The sequence below is a fragment of the Lutra lutra genome, chromosome 12, assembly GCF_902655055.1.
Source record: "Lutra lutra chromosome 12, mLutLut1.2, whole genome shotgun sequence".
Lineage (NCBI taxonomy): Eukaryota > Metazoa > Chordata > Mammalia > Carnivora > Mustelidae > Lutra > Lutra lutra.
The window spans coordinates 39,824,570-39,851,023 of record NC_062289.1 but is presented as its reverse complement, the minus strand read 5'-3'; the positions used below and the strand labels follow the sequence as shown (position 1 = coordinate 39,851,023).

General features: G+C 34.2%; 1 protein-coding gene across 6 annotated transcripts in view; it reads right to left on the bottom strand.

Moving 5' to 3' along the window:
- The window catches only part of CCDC178 (coiled-coil domain containing 178), a 445,791-nt gene that overhangs the window by 122,827 nt on the left and 296,510 nt on the right, over positions 1 to 26,454 (bottom strand). For 5 of the 6 annotated variants that reach the window (XM_047698296.1, XM_047698297.1, XM_047698295.1 and 2 more), the window contains one exon: positions 24,470 to 24,619. In XM_047698296.1, the coding sequence (XP_047554252.1) occupies positions 24,470 to 24,619 (150 nt within the window). Of the gene's footprint in view, positions 1 to 7,232; positions 7,268 to 24,469; positions 24,620 to 26,454 lie in introns of those variants that run through there. The other variant, XM_047698300.1, reaches the window with a different exon arrangement.

Here is a 26,454-nt window from a genome sequence, read left to right as displayed (position 1 = left end):
GATAGAGAGAGAGTGAGAGCATGAACAGGGGGATGGGCAGAGGCAGAGGGAGAAGCAGACTCTCTGATGAGCAGGGAACCAGATATGGAACTGGATCCCAGAACCCTGGGATCATGAGCTGAGCTGAAGGCAGATGCTTAACTAAGCCACCAGGTGCCCCAGAATTTATAGTTTAAAACAGTTGTTTTTATATTTATTTAATCATCTCCCAATTGTTTGACACTTACTGTTTTTAAGATTATATTTATTTGAGAGAGAGAAAGAGAAAAATTATGAGTGAAGGGAGGTTAGCAGGAGACGGAGAAGCAGACACTCCATTGAGCAGGGAGCCTGATGCATGGGGCTCCATCCCAGGACTCCAGATCATGACTTGAGCTGAAGGCAGACACTTAACCAACTGAGCCACCCAGGTGCCCTCTTTGAGCACTTATTCTTAAAGGTTCTGTAAATCTCAGAATACTTGACAGGGGGAATGCTTGATAAATGCTGTTGAGAGACAAATTTATATTTCTTTAGTTTATTTTTAAAAGATTTTATTTATTTATTTGTCAGAGAGAGAGAGCACAAGCAGTAGGAGTGGCAGGCAGAGGGAGAAGCAGGCTCCCTGCTAAGCAAGGAGCACAGTGTAGGTAGGACTGGATCCTAGGACCCTGGGAATGTGACCTGAGTGGAAGGCAGAAGCTTAACCGACTGAGCCACCCAGGCATCCCAAGAAACAAGTTTATTATTTTACCTTAAATATAGGTGCAACACAGTCTTTACTAAAGAATTTGTTAGAGAAGAATCAGAGAGCTCCTAATTCTGTTCATTCCCAGTAGAATTATTTTCCTGGAGGACTTTTTAATATACTGTAAGAATAAAATTAAGATTATATTTTGTGTTTGTTTATTCATACTTCATATCAAATAGCTTTTAATGAACTAAAACCTGGATAGAAACAGAAATATTTTATTCATTACAATTTTTCAAACATATATAGCTGGGTTCATTTTCCTTTAAGTTTGTTATATTTTCCAAGGTGTGCTTGAAAGGTCAAATGGCAATATGATACTGAACATTAAATTTGTAATAAAATTTTTTTAATTTGAGATAGCTTATAAGTACTTTTTAGTATTTATTTTAGTCTTGTGAATAATCTTGAAATAAAAATGACAGCAATCATTATTTTCATATCACAGATAATGAAATTGTTAATCCAAGATCCTAAGAAGCCATTGTGGCACCCAGTAGCCTGGATTATCTGTAGGAGTAAAATGGCTCTCCAGATAATATGAAGAGAATGAGTAGGAAAATACAAGTCATGGTCAAACCCAAAACCAAACCCAAACATTACACAGTGTGGAATTATCTTGGAAGCCTGAACAGTGAACACGGTTTATGTCAGATAAATTTTCATGATATGTATTTAGCAATCCCGTGAGTTAAGGAGCTAATGTGTCTTTTGAAATAGCATAACTTATTGTTAGAGACTAATAAGGCATTTGGAAAATATATTCATTGATATATGAATTCGCCAGTGTGGTCATCAAGAAAGACCTGGAATTTTCCTTTCTGTATGCAGACTTTGTTTGTGGCTCACCTGTAGGATATGGAATAAGATTTCTAAAATCTCAGTCTATTTAATTGCATAAGCTTCAGATAGCTTGGCTTACACCAATTACCAATGCTTTCAACCCTCACATTCATTATTAGAAACAAAGTTAAAGTCAGTTAATATATGGATAAATATTAACACTGGATAAAAATCATCCCAAGAAAGAAATGAAGAAATAAAAGAAAAAAATACAAAATGAGAAAATACCCTGATGAGGTTTGGAAATTCTTCTGACTTAATGAGATCCTAACAATAAGCCCTTCAAAAACTCCTTCTTGTAGAGAAAAAAAGGAATTGTAGGAGAAATAAAGCCAGTTGTGAAAGTAGTCTTGCCACTTTTCTAAAAATCCAAGTGGACCTGAATTTATGTGATGCTCACCCTTCAAATAAATGTTTTCGAGTGACATGAAGATTCCGAAAATGCTTCAACAGCAATAACTGGGATGGACGCTGTGTTGTAATAATTTGGATACACTTGACTAATGCAGTTATTTGCAATGAGGTTGGCTCAGTGCCCAAAGCAGTGAGCAAACAAATATAGCTCGACAATTGTTTCATGCCTTCCAAGACAGCCAGAAAGATTTTTGCTCAGTCCAGGGGGGCCAGTGGTCACTACTGCAGACCCTGGTCATCAACACTGCTTCACATATATTTTTAAAATAGTCTTTGTTGAATTCACCAATGTGCTTTATGTAAAAATGCTGGTGAGGCGCGAGCGTTTTTAATCAAATTAGTATGCAACATAAGGCAGCTGTGTATTCAAATGGGTTTTTTAGCAATTTGGTTGTTTTCCTTATAATAACAGGAAAGAACATTTTGATTTTGAAGGTGACAGAGGCAATATTACCAGAATTAAACAATCTGAATTAGCTTTTTCATGAAATGTAATATGTTTTATGCTTTTAGATGGGATGCTCCGGTGCTTTCAGATGAGCCTTCCACTGTCACAGTCAATGGCCAGGAACAGAATAAGCTCTGGAGGTAGGATTATCCTCAAATTTAATTTTTTTTTTTTTTTAGAAGAAGCTAATGGCAAATGTTTCTAGCAAACTTTAGGTTCATCTATGTTATAACTAGAGAACCAAGACAGGATATTAAAGGAACAGATAAGTATAAAATTAGTAAACAAAGTTTGACATTTTGCTTATTCTATGAATTTAATGCTGAAAATGAATATAATCCCTAAGATCATAAACAGCATGCATATCAGACAAAAGCTGCAAAATTTCATTTCTTTGTCAACTTAGGTAAATTCAGAACTCTAGTACATAAGAGGGTAACAAGATTACAAATTTAAGTTATATGATAATGATTTTTTTTACTGCAGAAAGTTTGCAACCAAAGCTGATTAAACAAGTAAAGAGAGACTCTTTTTATTATTTCTACACTTTATATGATTGTTATTCAAAAGAGAAGCAGAGTCCAACCCTATAGGGGTTGGATGGGAAATTCTTGTTTGTATATATTAAGAGGAAACAAAAGCCCAAAGGAGGGTAAAAACACATGTGCAGTGTTCAAGGTATATTGGAATTCTTGAAATGAATAGCTTCCATAAAACCATTTTTTACTATCCCAACTTAGCCTGTGTGGTTTTGAAAAAGACCAGGAAGCTTTTATGCTGGCTCCTCACAAACTAGTTTCGTTGATCTTTAGGAAGCAGGATCTTCTGACTTCTTAGCAACTAGAATTGCCTGTTATTGACATGTATTTGTGCAGTACAGCTCAATTTTTTAAAAATTGTCACATGGTGATAGTGGTAAACCTTTTTTTTTGTTTGTTTCATCTTTATGAACAGACTATTGAAAAGTCCTCTCCTAGATGTATATTTAGGAACTTTATAGCCTAAGGCCGGACAAATAGTGATTAATGTCAACTTAGCCCAGGAGTCATGTGATCTAGCTTCAAAAGGAATAATGTCTGCCTAATAGAATAATAAGTGCATGCACTGGGGACCACATAGATGCTCTACAAATATTAGCAAGAGCAATGTGACTAAAGCAGGCTGCTAGTGTTCTGGATGAAAGGATTTTAAAGCCATCTGGTGTCTGGACATCAGCCTGAAAATCACAGGCTTCAATCCATAAGATAATCCATTCACATAGTCCACATACTGAGATGGTTTTCCCGACGGATTTGTTCCATTATCCCAGATCAGTCCCTGTAACCTGTGGAAAGGTCTGATGTTTCCTAGATAATAATAAGAAGCACTTATTATTTCTTTTATGGGACACACTTATTATACGGATTCAAATGGCTGAGGGCTCTATACTCAAAGAGAGAGACTGAAATAATAGACTAATATAGGTAATATTTTGTAATTAAAACTATATTCCTTCTTTGTGAAAAAAAATTAAGAATATACTCAGTCTTATGCCTTTTAAGAAAGGTAAATAACTCCAAAACAAGAGTTTCAGAGATAAAAATAACATGCAAAGGGGAATTTCCATTCCATTAACATTTATAGACAATACATAAGAAGGAAATAGAGACAAAAAACAAGTTAAAGTGATCTCTGTCTTCAGAGTTTGAAGAGTCAAAAAGAAAATTTAAAAATACATAAATGAAACAACCTATGTATACAGTCAAAGCAGGCTAAAAAAGTAAAATAATGCTTAATGTTTCCAAAAGTATTTGTACTTCAAATTATATAATAATTTAAAATACAATTTAATTTTTTTACTTATTTAGAAAACAACCTTTAGTTTCAAGATTACATTTGTTTCTTTAGAAAAATATTTTGCCCACTGGCATTTAAATAACTAGTATATAAAATCTTTAAGGTGTCATTGTGAAAATGATTTTAAATTAAATTATTAATTTTCATATACTACTAATTTTCCAGAACTTAAACTATCATACCATAATGTTTCCTTTAGAGTCAGATTAGGAGAACAAGGCATCTGGTGCTTCTTTGTTCTTTGTGTGTGGTTATCACATTTAATATCCCAGTGAAAAAACCAGCCCTTTCCAGGATTAGTACATACTCTGCCTTTCCCATTTAGATGAGCATCTTGAGCTGAATCCATTTTGCACTGAATATTCCCATCACCTATGTCTTCAAATCTAATAAATACGACAATCATGGAATATTTTTCTTGTGGAAAAAACCCAGTCTTATCTTTCACTTCTTCTTATTTGCGAGTGTTCTCGAATGCTTAACATGAAAAGGTTTGGCCTACACAAAGAGGCTGTAAGTTCAATGAGGGAAGGACTTAGACTTTTAATTATGTTGAATTCCTCCTACCACCAATTTTTGAGCACATATTATAGAGATAGGTTTGCCACAAGAACTCAAGAATGCTTGTTAAATAAATGGAAAAAAGAAATTGTCTCCTTGGGCACATATGCCTGTGCTACTTACTATGTGTGATTGACTGTTACCTGGCTTCTGCCTTTATCTAGGTGGAGGGAGATGGGATGAGAAGGAGCTGGTTCACTTATAATCATCAAGCAAAGATCTATAGAGTATCACCTGTGTGCCAGGAAAGAGGTCAAGCTAAAAGTAATTACCATTCTCAGTAATTTATAATCCAAAATGCATGCAAGGATTTCTTAGCTTTTAGGAATTACTACAAGCTGTCTCAGTATTTAAACTTTTTCTCATTTTGTCTCTGAGATGGTTATCAAGTGTGGTTTCAAACTTACGAACTGGGGTTGGCAAATTATCCAGTTACCAACTAGCACTAGTGAAAAAAATGTAACTAAGTGTAGCTGAGGCATAAAACTGTTCTTGTTAAAAAATATTTTTACAGTCCCTCTCTGAAATTAAAAAGAATCCCAGAAAGTAAGGCCAAATTGGAAGATAATCAGAACAGATTTTTGAGAAGTAATAAATCGGCTAAAAGTGAGAAGATTTCGGAATTTTGAGTTTTTCTGGGGAGGAAACTGGCACAGATCCAGAAACTCCCAGTACTAAGAAGTTGGGAAATCTAATTTCATTCTAACCTGGGATAGGAAATAAGAGAGTCAATAAGCATTAAAGGTTGTAAACTTAGTAATCAAAGGGAGAATCATCACTGATGAAGAGCAGACTCAGGATAAATTAAAAAGCAAATATATGTAATCATGTATTATGAATACTTTTTCAATCTGTAGAACATTACTGGCAAGAAGAGTCCAGTTTTGTGAAAAGACAGACTGCAAGTGTCCAAATAGTAAAACAAAAACGTTTTCTTCCATGCTGGGATTATAGGTATTTAGAAAGTCATGGGGTTTTTGTTTATGGGTTGGGTTTTTTTTTTTTTTTTTTGGCTTTCATTATTTTTCATATTTTCTGTAATAAGCATATATTAACAGTGTAGACAGAAAAAAAATGTAAACTTTAGAGTAAAAAAATAAACAAATAAGCAAGCAGGCTAAAATACATTTCTCATTTTGACCTGAAGTGAAAGTCAGGAGCCAAGGATATTCAAATGACTTACTTGAGAGACCATGAGAAGACTTAGTAAGATTGAAAGGACCAATTGAATGTAGCTGGACCTTATTTTAATAAAGTATACAGCATGGGCCTTAAAGGCAAGGTTTTTTAAGTTATTTGATTCCCAGCTTATATCTACATAAAATGGGGCTATTTATGCCTGCTTCAAAAGGTTCTTATAAACACTAAATGAAAAGCTGTTTATGAAGCACCTAGAACAATAATGCCACATAATGCACTATAGTGTCAAATCTGGAAAGACCCTGATGAATCATCCAGCCCTGGGTTTTTCAAACTATGGGGTTGCAAATCATTTCGAGTAATACCAATTTAGAGGAGCATAACTACCATTTAAAAATGAAACTGCAAACCAAAGAAGAGAACAGAAAAGTCACACCAAAAATCGTGAACTGTACACAATATTGTAAAGAATCATTTTGTCAATTTCCACGCCTTGCTATCTATCCCGCAGAAATGAAAACATACCTCAGCATGAATGTGGACAGCAGTGTTATGCAGAAGGGCTGATAAGTGGAAACAATCTAAATGTCCATCCACTGGTGACTTAAACAAAATGTGACCTATCCATATAATAGAATATAATTCAGTAAGAAGAGGTATGAAGTGGAAAAACAGGATACGACATGGATGAACATTGAAAACATTATGCTAAATCAAAGAAGCTAGTTGCAAAAAACCATATATTATATGATTTCATTTAAATGAAATGTCCAGGGGCACCTGGGTGGCTCAGTGGGTTAAGCCTCTGCCTTCGGCTCAGGTCATGATCTCAGGGTCCTGGGATCAAGTTCCACATCGGGCTCTCTGCTCAGCGGAAAACCTGCTTCCTCCTCTATCTCTCTCTCTGCCTGCCTCTCTGCCTACTTGTGATCTCTCTCTGTGAAATAAATAAATAAAATCTTAAAAAAAAAAAGTAAATGAAATGTCCAGAATAGGGAAATCTATAGAGAGAGAAATTAGATTGAAGATTGCAAGGGGCAGGGGCCAGTTTTAATGACTACATGGTTTCTTTAGGGGTGATAAAAATTAGATAGTGGTGATAGTTATAAAACTCTGTGAATACACAAAAACCCTCTGCATGCACTTTAAAAGGGTGGATTTTATGACAGGTGAATATCTCAATAAAGCTATTATTAAGATAAAAGGAATTATTTTGTGAAACTTCATTTCAGTCAGGTATACATACATCCATTGATGTAGTGCATCTTGTTATTCTATAGAAGAACTTTTTTCCCCTGAAAATCATGTTATTTAGCTAGACTTGTTCTATACAAAATAAAAATAAACAAAAATTTTCCTTCTCTTTTATGAAATTTTAAAAAAATTTACTTTTTAATTTTTTTAAATTTAATTTTATTTGCATTCGATTAACTAACATACAGTGTATTATTAGTTTCAGAGGTAGAGGTCAGTGATTCATCACTTGGTATATAAGACCCAGTGCTCATTACATCACGTGACCTCCTTAATGCCCATCACGCAGATAACCCATCCCCACACACTCCTCTCCTCCAGCAACTCTCAGTTTGTTTCCTATAGTTAAGAGTCTCATATGGTTTGTCTCCCTCTCTGATTTCATGTTGTTTTATTTTTTCCTTTCTTCCTCTATGCTCCTGTTTTGTTTCTTAAATTTCACTTATGAGCAAAATCATTTAATTGTCTTTCTCTGACTCATTTTGCTTAGCATGATACCTTCTAATTCCATCCACGTCATTGTAAATGGCAAGATTTCATTTTTTTGAAGGCTGAGTAATATAAATTATTAAAATAACGAATAAAACACATGTTCTAACTACCCACTTTTGAAAGGTAGAGACTTTTGAAGGAAAGCAATTACCAACCTACAACTTCTTCACTAGCATATGATTGTTTTCATTCCTAGTTACTATCTTTTTGTTTTAGATCATTCTAAGAAACAATCCTAGTCTTTTGAGACTCACCTAATAATTTAGATTTTGTTTTTGTTCTTGTTTTAGAACAGTAGTTTCTTAACGTTGTTCAGTGTGCCTGAGTTCCTAGGGATTATTATTTGAAGTTGGAGAGCTACTAAGATCATGCCCAAATCTTAGCACAGGGTTGAAAAAGATAATTGAAGACAAAGAAAATATTAATTAGGATTTTTTGAATTAATTATTTTTATTAACATATAACATATTATTTGCCCCAGGGGTACAAGTCTGTGAATGGTCAGGCTTACACATTTCACAGCACTCACCATGTCACATACCCTCCCCAATGTCCAGAACCCAACCACCCTATCCCTACTCCCCACCCCCCAGCAACCCAATCAGGATATTTTTTTAACATCAAAAAGAAAGTTGATTTTTACTATCATTGTTCATTTTGGGTAGTAAAAATGTATTAAGTAATTATGAAAGAAAAAAGGAAGGAGAGGAGAAAAAGAAGGGGGAATGGAAGAAAGGAAAAAATTGGTGAGAAAAAGACCATGTTAAAACTGTAAGCATTAAGAATCTGAATGTTTATTAAGGAAAGAAACGGATGCTTAAACAAGGATTTGGTATAGTGTTCAATGAGAAGGATGTGTATAAAATTTGTAATCATAGTCCAGAATGATTATAAGCTTGGCCAAAATGTAAAATTTTTAGAAACTTATAGGTAGGGGATTGTGGAGTACTATATTCTAGCAAAATATTTATGTATCTTTAAAAAGGTAAAATAATTGATAAAAAGGTAATTGATTGGTAAAATCAATTGGTAAATTGGTAAAAAGGTAAAAGAAAAAAAAATTACCTGGGAAGATACTAGAGGCAATAATCAATTTTTAAACATCTGGAAAAGTGTGGATTCCATGAAACACCAAGGTTTTCTGAATAGCAAATCATGCCAGAGCCATTTAATCTTGTTCCATGATAGCACCACAACCCACAGAGACAAGAAAAAATGATAGTGAGAATCCATCTTATTTTCAGGAGGTCTTAGAATCTGCTCTTTGTCACATTTTCATTGACAAACATGGGAAAATATGACTTTAATCACATTATTTTTAGATAGGTGAACGCATAACATGCTTGAATGTTCAATTAAAAAATAATACAAGTTTCCACTTCAAGTTGCATTAATATTTGGATGTAGCTCCCGAGACCTGGTTCCGGGGACCATCTAGCCAACTGCTATTAGATGACCTGCATTAAATAACTTAGAGTGTGTTTATCAACTCTGTAGGTAATTATAAACTTACTCCGTCAGTATAAGTAGGGCATAAAATTGAAAGGATGGGATAATATAAACACAAAACACAGATATATGGAAGGAATCTGTCTTTTTAGAATATTAATCAGTAATGTGATGGTATTGTGAAAACTGCCAACGCTCTACAGGAAAATTAGAAGAGGTGAGACATTCAAGGACTTAAAAAAATCATTTTGCTTTTTCTTTGTTGTAGTTAATCACCATCAAAATACTTGTTTCCAGTTTTAGTCACTAATACCATATCTTTTAAAAGATTCAAGGGTAAAATGTGGTCATTTTTGTGTTTTTAAAATGTTCTGCCTTGTGTATGCATTATTTTTGTAATTAGAGGATTCGAGCTATACTTTTAAAACATGGTTAAATAGCAAGTAAACATAAATAATTTAGAGAAAATATGAGGATATTCCCCTCAAAAGTGTTTCTGGCAATAAAAGAAACTGAAGATGGTACCCATAAAGAAATTGTAAAATGATGAGAATTATTTAGCCCATATATGGGCTAAAATATGTAAGCAGCCATCAAATATTTAGGAGGCTATACTATGCGAGGGTCCCTATATAAAGCTGTCACATACATCCTCCCACATAATCTTCACAGTACCTCTATACAGTGAAAGAAGAAAGAGAGCTGGAGGAAACAGACTGTCTGGGTGACTTTCCCAGGGTCTTATCAGAGACAGAGATCATACTCGAATTTGTATTCATTTCAGGTGTCTCTAGCTATACAAAGATTAAAATGTTTATTTTTTTCTTAAGTGTATGTGCAGTATCACCATAGACAAATAAAATAATTTTAAATTTATAAATATATATTTTAAGGGATGCTGTGGCATTTTCCCTATTCTTTCTTTCAGCGTTGATCCAAATTGTCATGTAGGGTCCATTATCCTTGAATAAAGATAGAATAATTTCTATTAGGGTGTAATTACTTCAGACTGTGAAGATTATAAACCCTTATGACAATAACTGAACCCAAATTTGTAATGAGAATTATATCTATTTGAAGTAAGCAAAGCAAATGAACTATAGTAAAAAGAATTCACAATAGAAGCTGAGACTATTTGGAATTTTATCTGATCTCGATTTTTCTAGATTTTTCTTCTGAGTGTTCTCCATTTTTCAAAATCTCATGGTAGTTACTTTGTTTCACACTTTTTTCAAGGGTTTTATTAATTTTTATTTTGTAACATAAAAAGATTTAATTTTTATATCATGAAATAATAAATGCTCATCACAAAAATAAAATAAACAAAGGATGAAGAAGATTGAAAAACATCCACAGCCTTAATACAGTTAACTTTTGGACTATATCTTTCCAGATGGATCAATAGAAATAAATATAATAAAATCTAATATGTATTAGAATACAAGAGAGGCATCATACAGTACATGTTGAGTTATAACCTGATATTTTAATTAAATATGTTCCATGTTAGTTATATTATTCCTTTTAAAGACTGTATAATACCCTACTGTATACCAATTCTTTTATATACTCAAACAATTCCATATTACTGTATATTGAATATGCTGACATTTTTCCTTTTTATAACAGTGCTATAGCCAACATCATTACATGTATATCTCTGAAGACCTTTTCAGATTACTTTCTCACAAATTCCCAGAAGTAGAAATAGTTGTTCCAGTGGGTATGCACAAATATTTTGTTAGATACCCCACCAGGAACAATCATCTAGTAATCAAAAAAATACTTGTCAGGTACTTTTCTGGGTCCTAGACTTGTGGTTGTGAAAAAGAGGGTAAGTTCCTTCCTCACCCTTATTGAGCTTACATTCAGTCAGCAGAAATGGTCACGAGCAAATGGACATAGAAAAAAATATCAGAATGTTAAGTGCTATGAAGAAAATAAAATACGGGGACATGAGAATGAGTGGTCAAGAGACACTTTCAGATTAGGAGCTCTCAGAAGGCTGTTCTTAGGACGGAACTTTTAATGTGATTGTTACATGGGAAGAAGGAGAAAGCTATAGGAAATTTGGGAGGAAATGTGGAAAGATTGAAAATTTCAAAGACCCTATCCTGAGAATGAGTGACCAAAGATCTAAAAATAGCCTGAGGCCACAGGAGAGCGGAATGAGTGTACAAGTGACACGAGGGGGTAAGAGAATGGATTATAGAGTCTGGAATGCCGCTCCGCAAGAAGTGTGGATTTTATTCTGAATATGGTGGTAAGTCACTGGGTGATTGTACATTTTAATTTAATTATGATACCTGTATATTAAACTATGCACATCATAAGTAAATAGTCCAACGAATTACTTACAAATTGAAATATCTTCCAGATGAGGAAAGAAAACACTACCAATGTTCCCCAAACCCCCTTTATGTCCTCTTCCAGTCAGTACTTCCAATGAGGATAACAACTCTCCTGACTTCTAACAGCATAGATTAATTCAGCCTATTTATATAAACAACAATAAAATATCATACAGTATGTACTCTTTGGCTTCTCTTCCTCAAAGTTATGCTTGCAAAATTATTTAGGCATCCACCTAAAGATAGGACGTGGATAAAAAAGTGAATGAATCCTACTACTGAGCACTTGGCCCAACCTTTGGAAATTGAACAGAATGAGTTGTTAACACAGGAGATATAGTCTGTCCATTGAGGGGGAGAAAAATGAGGCTGCAGTATCATGACCAGGGCAAAAAATGCTTCAAGAAGGAGAACGGTCAATGGTGAACAAATACTTATGAGCCATTGAGCGAGATGAGACCAGATATATACTATTGGATTTGACATTTATGGAAGTCTTTGACAAGTGGTACTTCAAGGAAGAAGAGAATGAGGAGTAATGAGATAAAGACTGTATATGCAGAAGACTCCAAAATTTCTAACAAAAATGAAGGGCTCTAGGGAATGTCAAATCAAAAGAGGGCATCTGAGGTGGTAAGTATACAGCATGTTTGCATGATGATGGGAATAGTCCCGTGGAGAAGGAAAAAATCTGAAGATACAGAAGGATGGGAAAGTTGTGTGGATGACGGCTATAAGGAGGTGAAAGCAGATGATTCAGAGCACAAGTGAAGGGCTTTATTTATATTAGGAGTTGAAGTACTTCAATTTTAATAAGAAGGACAACAACTATGGGATAGATATGGGTAGGCTGGTGAATTTGGTTATAGACAAATGAGAGGTTCTTGTCTTTTATGAATGCCTTTTTTCCTACCCCCCCTACCATCACTATGGAATCAATCTTACTGATTTTCTAAAAACAGAGTTGAAAACTCATACCTCACTTTAATTTCTATGTATATACTTTTTAGAGAGGTAGAAACATTTTTCCTACATTTATTGGCCATCTGGATTTTTAAAACTTGCTGTATTTGTTGTTTGCTCATTCAAAAATACCTTTCTGTTTCCATCATGTAAACAATAATTTGCCTAGATTCAGCATTCTTGGGTGCCTTAATTTGTTCTGTAAATTTATGTAGATATTTTTCTGTTTTCTGTCATAAAACATTGAGAATGTTAAGTCTGGGGTTAGTGTGATAATTTCGCTCTGTATCACTACGTTTCTTCTAGTATATGTGCTGCCGAAGCGAGCACAACGTTTCTTCTAAACAGATCCTTTCAGGACTTTTTTTTATCTATCCTTGAAATTTAAGACTTGGTGAGGCATCACTAGAGATAAAAGCCACAACCAGGTGGCTCTTTATTTGGGGCAGCCTCAGGCCTTTCTCCCACAAACACACATGCTACACTGCTGTTGATGCACAGTTGTAACAACGATTTCAGATAAACTGTCCACAGATAACCGAAAGGAATACCTCTAGTCCTTGCACCGCCAGGTAAGAAAGATCTCATCCAACTTAGGGGAGATTGCTTTTAAGAAGCTCGGTCTTCAAGCTGAAAGGGGACTCACTGTGGTACTCTTTACCTTGGCCCATAGGCTTCCAATACAGGAAGATATTTGGGGAGGTAGTGCTCCCATAATTCCTTCCTTTGTTTACTGTTACATTCCAGTGCTCTTTTAAGAATGTGAGTTTTCATTTATCAGCACTTGGTATCTTATATTCTTTTCTAAATTTCTGTTGTGTTTGGGAGAAATTCTATTTGTAAAGTGTATTTGTCAGCCACCCATCCTTTCAGTATTGATTATTATATTATTTCTTGGCACCTTTGTGCATGCGTGCATGTAAGTATGTGTTTCTTTCTTTTTTTTTTTTCAAAGATTTTTATTTATTTATTTATTTGACAGACAGAGATCACAGGTAGGCAGAGAGGCAGGCAGAGAGAGGAAGGGAAGCAGACTCCCCACTGAGCAGAGAGCCCGATGTGGGGCTCGATCCCAGGACCCTGGGATCATGACCTGAGCCGAAGGCAGAGGCTTTAACCCACTGAGCCACCCAGGCGCCCCTAAGTATGTGTTTCTAAACCTACTCATGCTGCCATATCTCCCAGAATCTCAAGCTCTGTTATCAAATTCCCACAGAAAGCTTTGCTTCCTTCTATATTGTTTTTTTAAAAAGATTTATTTGAGAGAGAGAAAGAGAGAGAGAGAGAGAGCATAGGTAGGGGAGAAGCAGAGAGCTAGGGAGAGACAGAGAATCTCTAGCAGACTCCCCACTGAGTTCAGAGCCTGACATGGGGCCCCATCCCACAACACTGAGATCCCTACTTGAGTAGGACGCTTAACCAACTGTGCCACCCAGGGACCCATTCCTTCTATATTCTTTGCTAAATGCTGCCTGCCTCATGTAGCTGCTGCTCTCTCTCTTTCTGTTTTTTTAACATGTATGGCCTGTATCTTCATCCTAATTTCTGTTGCAGTCTCTGTGATTAGGTTCATCTGCACTGATGTATACATGTTCTGCAGTCTGAGGCAATTAGAGAGGAATTTAGAAGTCCATTTACTTGGAAAAAGAACTTTTCTCCTTGGATCTCTGACCACTGATGAGAAACATAAATGATCTGCTATTCCCTGTAAAAAAACATAAAATCTCTCCATCAAAAAGTATTTCATTACTAGGCACTGCTGAATCAAACACCCATGTCACAGATGTTACAAAGTCCTTATAATTGAAAGATCTTTGCATTTAAAGAGATATAATGATGCACATGATGAATAATTGGTTGAGCAGGTAGAAAAAAAGAATGTAAGAGAAACTGTGGAATAGCAGAAAGTCCATAAGCTTGAACCTAAGCGACCTAGGTTTGAATCACAGCACTGTTTCCCACTGCCAAGTAGTGTGGACTTAAATTACAAAGCACCTGTTATGGGGCACCTGGGTGGCTCAGTGGGTTAAAGCCTCTGCCTTCGGCTCAGGTCATGATCCCAGGGTCCTAGGATCAAGCCCCGCATCGGGCTTTCTGCTCAGCAGGGAGCCTGCTTCCTCCTCTCTCTCTGCCTCTCTGCCTACTTGTGATCTCTGTCTGTCAAATAAATAAATAAAGTCTTTAAAAAAAAAAAAAACAAAGCACCTGTTATGGGTTTTATTTTTCTTCTCCCAAATTCATATGTTGAAGTCGTACCTCCAGGACCTCAGAATGTGACTATAATTAGAGATAAGCTCTTTAAAAAGACAATTAAGTTAAGATGAGGTCACTGTATAAGCCACCCAGTCTGTGGTATTTTGTTAAGTAGCTTACTTTCCTAAGAAAAAATTAGAATATTCACAGTTGTCTCATAGAGTTTTTTTTTTTAAAGATTTATTTATTTATTTTAGAGAGAGATACAATGTCAGTTGGGGGGAAGGGCAGAGGGAGAGGGAGACAAGCAGACTCCCTGTCAAGTGGGGAGTCTGACACCAGGCTTGATCCCAGCACCCTGAGATCACCACCCATGCCAAAATCAAAGTCAGATGCTCAACCATCTTAGCGACCAAGGTGCCCATTCATAGAGTTTTTGTAAATTAAATAGAATAGAATAATAATAAGAACATTAGCTGTAACTATATTATTGTAGGTCCAGGGTTCAATGCTTTACACTTGTAAATGCATAGCATGGTGGCAGCCACATAGGAGGTGTGCAGTGGGCTATTTTTATTTTCCCTTATTTAGTGGGACGAAGAGATACTGAAGTGAAAATATCCTCCAATGAAAGGAGAGATGCAAAGATAAAGGAAGAAAGAACGAGAGAGAGAGAGAGAGAAAGGAATCTCATAAAAGGGGAAAGAAACTGAAACACATTGTAAGGAAAAGAAGAGAAACATATCAAAGGCTCTCTACAGCTGAGAGTAACAGACTCCAAAGTAGTAAAGGACCAATCAGTACCCGCTTCTCAGTGTGAACAGAGGAGAACTGTTTTCTTATAAAGTACTTTTAAGGTATATTTGGCCAGGACTGTCACAAAGTGTCTAAGCTTTTATTTCTATGTGATCTGGTAGTTTGTATGGTGTCTGTGTTACAACTGTTTTAACAATATTAATAGTAAGAATGGAGAAAGGTTATCATGAAGTCATACACAGAACTGTATTGACTGTTTTTTATTTCCTTTTTAGCTTTTTGAGTTACTGACACATTATTGCTGCAAAACATATGTAGGGTCAATTCATGCTGAATAGTTATTAGAAACCATGATAACAAAAGTCATTACACTGCAGTTCAGTTTTGACAGTAAAATTTCTGCAACATTATCACAAATCCTCATGCATTAGTGCAATGATCCTTACTATAGTTTCATATTAGAATCAAAAGATTGCTGTAGCATGCTTGATACAAAAAGTCAAGCAGGCCAAATTCTTTTCTGCTTTTACAGATAACATTTTTGCTCTTTTTCTATGTACATCAATGCAGATAGTAGCTTTGCTTTTTATACTTTTTTTCAATAACCTATGAGTACATTGCATATCTTTCTTTAAAATGAGGATTTTTTTTCGTTGAAAGACCAATTCAAGACAATTCTGATTACCAGTACCCAAGGAAATAATTTGAAACTGATTTTATATCTGACACAACTCCACAGAATTCTAAAACTGTATTATTCACTCCATTATTACTTTCCTCTTTTGGATAGCGTATTGGCTGTGTGTACATGTTTGTTTTTGGTTTTAAATTGGTGATTTACTATGATGGAATAGTATAAGATTTAAAAAAGGAAACTGTCATATTCAGGATTACTTCGATCAGAAAGCTATGTGAGTTACCCTTTTAGCTGACAAAAGGAAAATGTTTTTAATGCCTATCTGTCCACAATACTCTTCCATAGTCATTTATTAACAAAACTGAAAGGGGCCAGATTGTATGGGTACATTAATTGTATATTTTTGGTAGTGTTAATTTACTCAGGCCCATTTCAAGGAAACGAAAGAAATAGAACTGGTGAACTAGTGCCTAGTGAATTGGTGAAGAACCTCTGAAAACTGAGTAACTTCTTCTTTAGTTGGAAAATCAGGTTTATATAGGTGTACAAAGAGTATGGGTAAGTAGACACATTTCATTATGCACAAAATATGTTCTCTGGAAATGTGGATGTAAATATAATACTGCTTACTCGTGTTATAACTGAGGTGATTGTGGCATGTTTGGAATTGCTTTAGAATTGCAATGTGAAGATGCCAGATCCCATCAAATTAAAATACCGAGTGTCATCATGGTATATGTTGTTTTGGTTGTTCTCTTCTCCATCTGTGATTTTACAGACTTCTTCATGAAGGTTCAGATAACATATTTCCTCTTTGGGTTACTTCTAGGAAATTTCCAGTTGTTTCAGCTAATGTGCATGGGCTCTTTTAATAAGTGTATATGTTCTAGTGGTGTTTTTAGTGTAAGATTTGGATGAAACTCTGACTAACTGATGAGATACTGCTAAGTCTATCCCTCAGACTTTCTCATGTATGTGTGTATATACATGATTTTCTATTCTGTAACCCTCTGTCAGCTTTACCTAAACAATCAGGTGTTTGTCTATTGCTCTATTCCTTCCAGCACCTGCATAGGTTCTAACTGGTTATCATAATGTCACTATTACCCTGTATTTCTGTCCTCTCTCTCCTTAATTCACGCTATATTCTCAGGTTGCATAAACTATTTTATACCTATAATAGACTAGGAGCTCTTTCATAATAGTATAGCCACATCAAGATTTTGTATAAGAAGTAAGGGCTATATGTTTATCTAAAGAATAATAACAGTATTAGTTGTCACATCTTCTATGTGCAAAATACACAGTTTGTGAAAAACTGTTCTAGGGGCTTTATATTTAAAATATATATATTTATGTTCCATGGGGTTGTTGAAAATATTAAAGAAAACTACATATAAAAGCTTGCAAAGTATAGTTAGCACTTCATAAATATTAACTATTATGATATGATTCTTATAATAATCCTGCTAGGGAGACATTAATATTTCCATTTTTTTCAGAGGCTCGGAGGGACTAAATAAGTTGTCCATAGATATTCCTTCCCACTTTCAATAAGAGTAAAACTCTGAAAAAAGAACAAATGACCTACAGAAAACATTTAGTATGTGAATATGCATTTCCTATATTAATATTCATGTTAATAAGTGATTATAGGATACAGTTCTGTAGATTTGGGGAATGATGATTACAAGAGCAGTTTTTTCAAATGTTTATGTCATTGTGATGCATATGTGTAGTTCAGAACTAAAAAAATCATTATACTGATACTCCCACAGAATTGCAAATCAATTGCAGTTCTAAGTCATGCATTAGAGATGCCTAAGTAGAAAATATACCTATTCTAGGAGGTGCATATTATAAACATTTTACTTGTTTTATTATAATTTTTAACATGGTCCTTGGGTGATTAAAAATTATTATTTCATTTCACAACTGCACTAGGCATTTTAAAAAGTCAGAGTTCTAAGTCTATATGGTTTCCAGAGAACATAACTTATATATATATATATATATAAATATACCAGTTTTTTCCTAGGGCATTATAGGTTATATATATATATATATATACCAGTTTTTTCCTAGGGCATTATAGGTAATATAAAAAATACTTTATTTACTTCTTTTTAAAAGTTATAAGTAAGCAAAATTTCCTGAATGTGTGATTTTATGACATTAAATTGTCTCCCTTTCTCCATAGAATAATACTTTGCAAGAGTTAATCTACTAAATACTGTCAGTTGTAAACAGGTTTTCTAGGGAAGGGGTCCAGGGATCACAGGAAATTCAGGGTTGACAGAGTTAATAGGTTTCTTAAAATGGGATTTCTCAGAATCTTTATTATGCAAATGTGGCTTCAGTTTTTAAAAAGGGGATATAGTACGCAGTGTGCCATACATATGTATGTATAGATGATAAATATATAATACATCTATCTCTATCTCTGTATCTGAGTCTCTTTATACACAGACTTTCTTAACCTTAGCTCTGTTGATATTTTTAGGCTGGACAGATTTTTGGTGTGTGTGTGTGGGGGGGGTGGTTAGCACTATCCCTGGCCCTTATCCATTAGATACCAGAAACACCCCTCCCAACATCCTCCCAGGTGTGATAACTAAAAATGTCTCCAGGCATTGCCAGATATCCATATATCTTTTTTTTTTTAAAGATTTTATTTATTTATTTGACAGAGAGAGATCACAAGTAGACGGAGAGGAAGGCAGAGAGAGAGAGAGAGAGGGAAGCAGGCTTCTTGCTGAGCAGAGAGCCCGATGTGGGACTCGATCCCAGGACCCTGAGATCATGACCCGAGCTGAAGGCAGCGGCCTAACCCACTGAGCCACCCAGGCGCCCCAGATATCCATATATCTTGAGATCACTTCTTACTAGTGTAGTAATGAACTGGAGAGAGGAAGGGCTCTCACAGAGATGATGAGCTTTCACAGGGCCTTTTGAGCAGATACTCACAACACTTGAGCTCACCACAACAGCAAGAGGAGGTACCTATGAAATTATTACAGTAGTGCAATACATACTCAGTTAATTTTATGATGTTATGATGTAATACTTCATCTTTTTGTTTGTTTATATTTATCTAATATAAATACAGCTGCAAATGGTGCTATACATGGTCTTTAAGTTTGTGTAAATAAGTTTTGGTAAATTTTAACATTTTAAAATAGATTTGAAAAAAATAAAAAGATTTGTGTATATTTTATGGGAGTAAATGATAAAATAGATTAGTATATACATATATTTTATGGATTCATGACTTACCTAGCTTTTCCTTAATTTTTGTGGTATTTTTAGGCTACGTGGTTCACCTGTGAGGTTTTTTAAATTGTCACAAATCTCAAAAATATTTTTTTCCAATTTATATATATATGTATATATGTGTGTGTGTATGTATGTTTGTGTATATATACATGTGGTCCAATGCAGTACAAACCAGTGTTGTTCAATGGTCGACTATACATATGAAAATTTACTATGAGTGTCTTTGATATATCAGGCTTTCACTAACATTTCACTAACATTAAAAAGCTGCTTATTGCTGTACATCTTCACTAGATAACCTTCTTAAAACTGCTTAAAAATACATAAATCTACAATTCCCTTAAAACTGGTACTAGACTGAAGAGCTGGTTTGATTTAAACCAAGCTGACCTTTCTAAAAGTATTAGCCAGAAATAAACACATAAGTTTTGGTGTTTTTCTCACAGAGTTTGGACAACAGAAGGGACAGAACAATAGATGACCAGCTGTCTACTCTTGTCTAGGATCACAAAAGCTCTTCAGAGATCTCTTGAGAGTTCTTCAGGGAAAAGGGCCAGTAGAAATTTAATGCAAACTTATCAGTCTATAAAGTGCAGCAACTCCTTTTGAACAAGTATGTGGGGGGTGTGCATGTGTGTGTGCATGTGGTAAAACTAATTAAGAGTTACGATTTTCCTAGGAAAGAAATGAATTTCCATCTAGACAGAAACAAGCACTCAAAAATCACTACTTGAAGCCTAATTTTAATATATGCAAGATAACAAGCAATATAAAGTACTCATGAAAAAAAGAACCTAAACCACTTTCACATTTCTTTAGGAAAATAATTTTATCTATTGCTAGAATTGACTTTGACTCCTCATCAAATCATTGTAAGGGAGTATTCCAGGAAAAACGGAAAAGGGGAAGAGAAAACATGCTAATGAAGTCTATGGATGATACAACCTTTTTGAGAATTTAAAATGCAAACTTTGTCTAATGAAACCTAGGTGATGCAGATTAGACAGCAAAAATCCATGAGTCTTCCATTGGTGGGGTAAAAGGATATTGTTGACCTCTGTTTCTATGCTCTAGTCTAGAAAAAAAATCCCTTGATTTCTGGGAATCACAGTATTTGGCATGGAAGGTGAGTTGAGGTGGCGTATTCCTGTCCCTTTAATTGTATCAAAACAATGGACGTCAGTACACTGGATGACTAACAATTTATTTGAATGAATGAATGAATGAATACTGTTTGAATTCTGTGAGACCCAGAAGTATCCCCTAGAGCTCCAAAGTAGTCTCTGACTTATGTCCCTCCATGATTCTTTAGTAAGCCCAGGTTGCTTAAAGAAGATTCTCCAATCTGAGCATATCCATTGCGGGTTACTCTTACTACTTTTCAACTACTGGTTCACTCAAGCCTTCAAAAAATATCACAGCACACGCTCATTTTACAGATGGTTGGAGAGAATATTTGAACGTAAGTTAAGACAACTGTCTTAGGCCAACTTTTTTTTCTAATTAACTGTGTATGTAGTAGATCACTGGGCCACTCTGGCCCTAAGGTTCCTCAGTTATGAAATAATCTGTTATTTTACTTTTACTTTTTATTTTGTGTGTGAGTTTGTGTGTGTGTGTGTGTGTGTGTGAGAGAGAAATAATTTTTAATTTTAAAGAGATGGGTAAAATTTCTAAAGGTGTCTCCAGTTCAAAAATTTTACAATTTTAGAACTGCAAAACTTATCCATAATCCCTATGAAATTTAAATAATTTCTAATTAAATAGATGGTAGTCCTTTCCCCACAAGAAAATCATTATTGAAAAATTGGCTTCAATGAGATAAAATTATAAAAATAATTAGTGAATCAAATAATCCATTTCAGTTGGACACTAGCAACATAATGCATGACTGGTACAGTTTTTACATGCTCTATAAAGCCTGGTGAGACAGTATAGGATTGTTTAATAATGCTACAGTATAAGGGTAGTGTCATGGTTATGAAATGAGCTGGCTTTTTAAAAATCCTGTATTTGATTCCTATCTTAGTTCCCTCTACCTGGATGACCTTGTGACACACTCAATCTCAGTTCCGTATCTTAAACTGGAGATGATTATAATAATAATAATAATAATAATAATAATAAATTTTAGAGGATTACTAATGGACATTACAAAGATAGTATTTACAAATGGCTTGGCACAGATACCAGGTCCATATAAGTGGTTGTCAAGTGATGACTGATTCTATAATAATTTGTATTCCCTCACTCTGAAACTACCAAGAACTGGAGTAGGTAAAAGTTAAGCTTCAAAAGTGGTTTACAATAGAATTAAAAATATACTTTAACCAGTTTCAAAAGGGATCATGTTTTCAGCCAAGAGAACACATCAACATTTGCATGCTTGCTTAGCTTACCTTTCTTTGCAGACTTGAAGAATTTCAGATAGCAATTAAAACAAACATATGATTTTATCAATATATTCATGGACTTCCAAAAAATGAAAATCTTTTTTGAAATCTTTCAATGAAAATGTCTATTTTTACATAGAAGTACAACCTGTTTTTCAGATATTTTTCTTTTATTCCCCTTTAGTGTTATTTTAAATTTTGAGATCTGAAAAGTCTTAGATTGGATTCTATTCCATCATTACCCATGAACAGGGAAGACAGGAATTTTGAACAGTCATTTTTGTTTGTTTCTGATTTTTGAAGGGGAAAATATTCATCACTGCAAAAATTTAAAGCACAGGAAAGTATCAAGAAACATGTGCAAAGGAAGGAGATATAATTTTATCACCAAGAGTAATACTATATGATTCTTTTTGAAAAAAATTTTTTAATATTATATGATTCTAATATTTGAACCATCTGTATATAAAATTGTGTTAGGGAAAGGGACATTATTTTTTGTATTTAACTTGTTTTATTCCTCCATTAAGTTTTTTTTTTTTTTTTTTTACTACTCTTGGCCTAAAAATACAAAGAAGTATGGAAATGTATTATTTGCATAGAGAGAATAATACTCCATAAGAAGCACCAAAATCAAAATGTAATTATTTACCATTCCAAAAGGAATCTATGCTCAGAAGCAATGAAGTTATTATAGAACAGGAAAATAATTCACAAAATTCCTTAATGTGAGATCCGCTTTATATAAGGAAATTAAGTAAGGGAATCAGAGGTCGAATAGTGCTTTTGTATACCCAAAACTAAACTGGTCAAAGGACTAAAACATACATATATGTAATACGGGAAATGCTGCAATATCAAAGAAATGGACTAAAATATTAAAGGGTTTTATTCCGTTTTGATGGCCAAATTCCAACCTGTAAGCAGTGCCTTAGACGCTAATGACATACGATTTCTCACTGACAGATTTAACAGCATCAATAAGGCCTCTCTGTCCATTGCAGCAAATTGATCCTACATGACACTGACAAGGGCAGCCTGCACTTAATGACCTCCATCGCTGAAGGATGGAAATGAAAAATGACTGGAAGTACAAATAAATCTTGGAAAGTTTCCCTGAAACAGGTGTTTTAAAAGTGATTCGTTTGAGAGATCATCACAAATATAAACTCAGTCTCCTAGCATACCTCACTGTCTGTTCATACCAGGGTCTAACTCCTTGAATCTTGAATCACAATTTGCTTTAATTCCAACATCAAGACAATTTTATTCTTACTATGGAAATACAGAGTGATGGATCTCTCTGAAAGGCATGATTTCTTTACATTTATGCAGGTATCTATTTCTCATTTGCCACCAAAGGATTCTATATAAACTGATAACAAGTACCCATAAAATTTATTTTTGTTTCCCTCCTGGTTAGAAAAGGAAATACAGTATAGCCATTGATTATTTTCTCCTCCTCAATTATCAGGAACAAATAGAACATGTTTAACCTCAATAACAATGTCAAATGCATGAAATGATTGGACAAATGTTCCATTGGTGTCCTTTCTTTGAATCCTGCACATGGTCTGAGGACACTAAGATTTTGGTGTATAGATTTATTATCAATTCTTTCACAAACACATTAATTTCTTAATCTACCCCGATCTTGCTACTAATTTTTAAGAGAAAAATACACACTCTCTCTTTCAATGTATTCAGAAACTTTAACTCACACCAGAGTAGATGGATGGGAAACATAAGGGAGTTTATAAGCAGCATACCAGATGAATATAATAGTTACAGTTGCATAGTATCCTTTCATTTTCAAAATAACTATGGATGTCTCCTTTTTATTCCTTATCAGGTTTCCTCTGAGGTAAATCTTATTTTACAGATGAGAAAACTGAGGTCAGAAAGGACAAATAATTTGCCAAGATCACGGAGCTAGTAAGTGGTAGATACTGCACTCAAATCCTGGCCTTCTGTCTTCCCAATATTCCCCAATAAGGAGGGGTAAGTACAGTACTGGAATATTAAACTACTAATTTATAGTAGATTAGAATGGGTGACAACAATAGGAGAAAGGGTTCATTAACAGTCTACTGTTTCTTAGGACTAGGTGGATTGTTAAAAAAATAATCATGCCTCTATATTTCGAAATTTAGATTCTGTGAAGAAACAAAAATTCAAAGGAAAATGATTTTTCGTGTCAATGAGTATCTGGAGAAGAATACAGAGGAAGTGGATTTTACAGAAGACTTTATAAAATATATGAGAGTTTCTACTGATTTCCTGTAACTACAAAGGGTCAACTATTCTTCAATGTTCTAATTAAGACTCATATATTTGTTAAGAAAATAGAAACCAACATTTGGAGGCCATACAACATGAAGAAGATTTTGAGGCATATTCTGAAAAGCTATCTGTAGATAAAAATGAAATTTGAAGCCTATGAAAATATATCTAAAATCTATAAACTCCAAAAATTTGGTATTCCAGATCATAAAAAAGCAAATTAGTATAAAATTGTGGCTTAGACACTAAGTTTCTTCATTTCTCACATATCTATTCAAAATTGAGTTTCAAAGTTGATAAAAACATACAACAAAATTCTACAAGAAGAAAACATGACATTTTGTGGCATAAAAGGACCACCATCAGATTGAAGAGCCCATGACTGGACACTTGTTACTTTCTGTAGTATATATGTCAAGTAAATCATTTTAAAATATTAAGAAAACCTACCTGTTTCTTATCTCGAATTGAAGCATCAAGTGATAACTGTCTATCATATAGATTGAAATAATTGTCCTTTTCTGTTAAGAAAGTAGTCTGTAATTTTTGATATTCTTGAGCTAAACGTAGATTTTCTTCTAGAGAATCATCTTGTATTTTCTAGAAGATGAATATATATTTAAAATTATTTTAATTTCCTTGAATTTTTTCAACATCATTTGAATTATCTACAAATATTATATTACATATTATAGAAAAATAAAGTAAAAAAGGTGCTTCCTCTGATACCAATATCCTCCTTGGATTTAATCATTTTCTTTCTTGATGCACCTATTTCTTTTCTTTCTTTTTTGAACATTGATTTGTCAGAGTGTCTCTGACTTTTGTTCTCCCTCTTTCCCAGACTTCCCTCCACAACGCCTTGGGAAGTACTCAGTCCTGAGATGCTCTACTCAGCTTCCTATGAGACTTCTTCCAGTTTACAACCCCCATTCCTTCCCCCAAACTCCAATGCTCAAATAGGTAGAAGACACTTAGAAGCTTAGAATTCTATCTCCAAGAGGTTCAGGGTGGTGGCACTCACTGAAAACATAGAGAATTAAAGGATAAAAGACAAGGAATACAACATTTAGAAGTACAATGAGAGCGATTATTTGATCCTACTATACGTTAGCTATATTAAAAGTTAAATCTGTGAGCAGTTGAGAACTTTATAACACCCCCTCATGACTAAACAAATTTATTAAGTCTAATACAAGTCCCTTAGAATATAACTTTTGTAGTATTACCAATTGGAAAATTAGCAGCTACCTATCATTTTGAACTAGATGTGTGAATTCAGCCCAGTTGCTGATTCTTTTTAACGTTTGTATCACATACAGTTTTCACTGGTGCTTCAAAAAATACAGAATTTATCAACAGCCTTAAATGTTTTCAAACCTGTTAATCTAATAGTTCATTTTATGGAAAATTTATTCTAAGCAAAAAGTGTTATTCACTAAAACTTTATTCATAGTAGCAAAAAGTTTGCAAAACACATAAATGTGGATTAATCATAATGATGATAATGATTACATAACTAGATATAAAAATCACCATTGTGAAGCAATTAAAAATATTTCTTTGTGAAAACGGCCATATCAAATCTTTAGAATAAATTGCTTAAAAATATATTGTAGTATGAGAATGTGCATAGATGAAATGTAATTCAGCAGAAAATTGCCTATACAAATATTTTTGTATTTACACACTTGAAGATTTATTAAGGTCAACAAACATATTTCTCATAAAAGCCTGGTATCCATATTGATCCCTAATGATGAATACTATGTCATAGCTGTTCTTCAAAAATTCAAAATGATGAACTGAGAACCCATTTTAAATGTCCTTGTCATAATTCTGGCACAGTAATTTCAAACTTTAGAAATCTTTAATAAACTTACCTAAAATCACAGAATTATCTTTTGGTAGGGGGACAAATATCTATGAGTATTTTGCTTTGGTGGAGCTACTTCTGAAGAAAAGTGTTGCAGTTCTTTTTGATATCTTAACAGTTACTAAAATCTAAGCCTCAAGTGATTCAGTTGGATCTTTGATAAATGTTCTACTGAAGGTAGGAGGAGGAATCATTTTGAGTTATTTTTGTTTGTTTGATTTAACATAAGCACAGCCCTGATACCTAAGGTATTCTACTCAGATTTCTTTCAAGCCCTAGATGGCTACTGTAAACATAGTATTTGAGAGAAGTGGTAGGAAAGTTGTGGGATTTGCATTAAACCTATTTAATGGAACTTTAGTGAGGATGTATTTGGTACTTTATGGTTTGCTCACTGTGTAAAATGCAGCTTTGCAAATACATATACCTTCAATTTCTGTACGACACCAATTCTTACTGCTTTGTATGCCATAATTAGATACCAAGAAATCAAATTGTGCAATTGTCAATGAATCTTCAAAATATTGTTACATCAGTCATGATATTTTACATTATCATT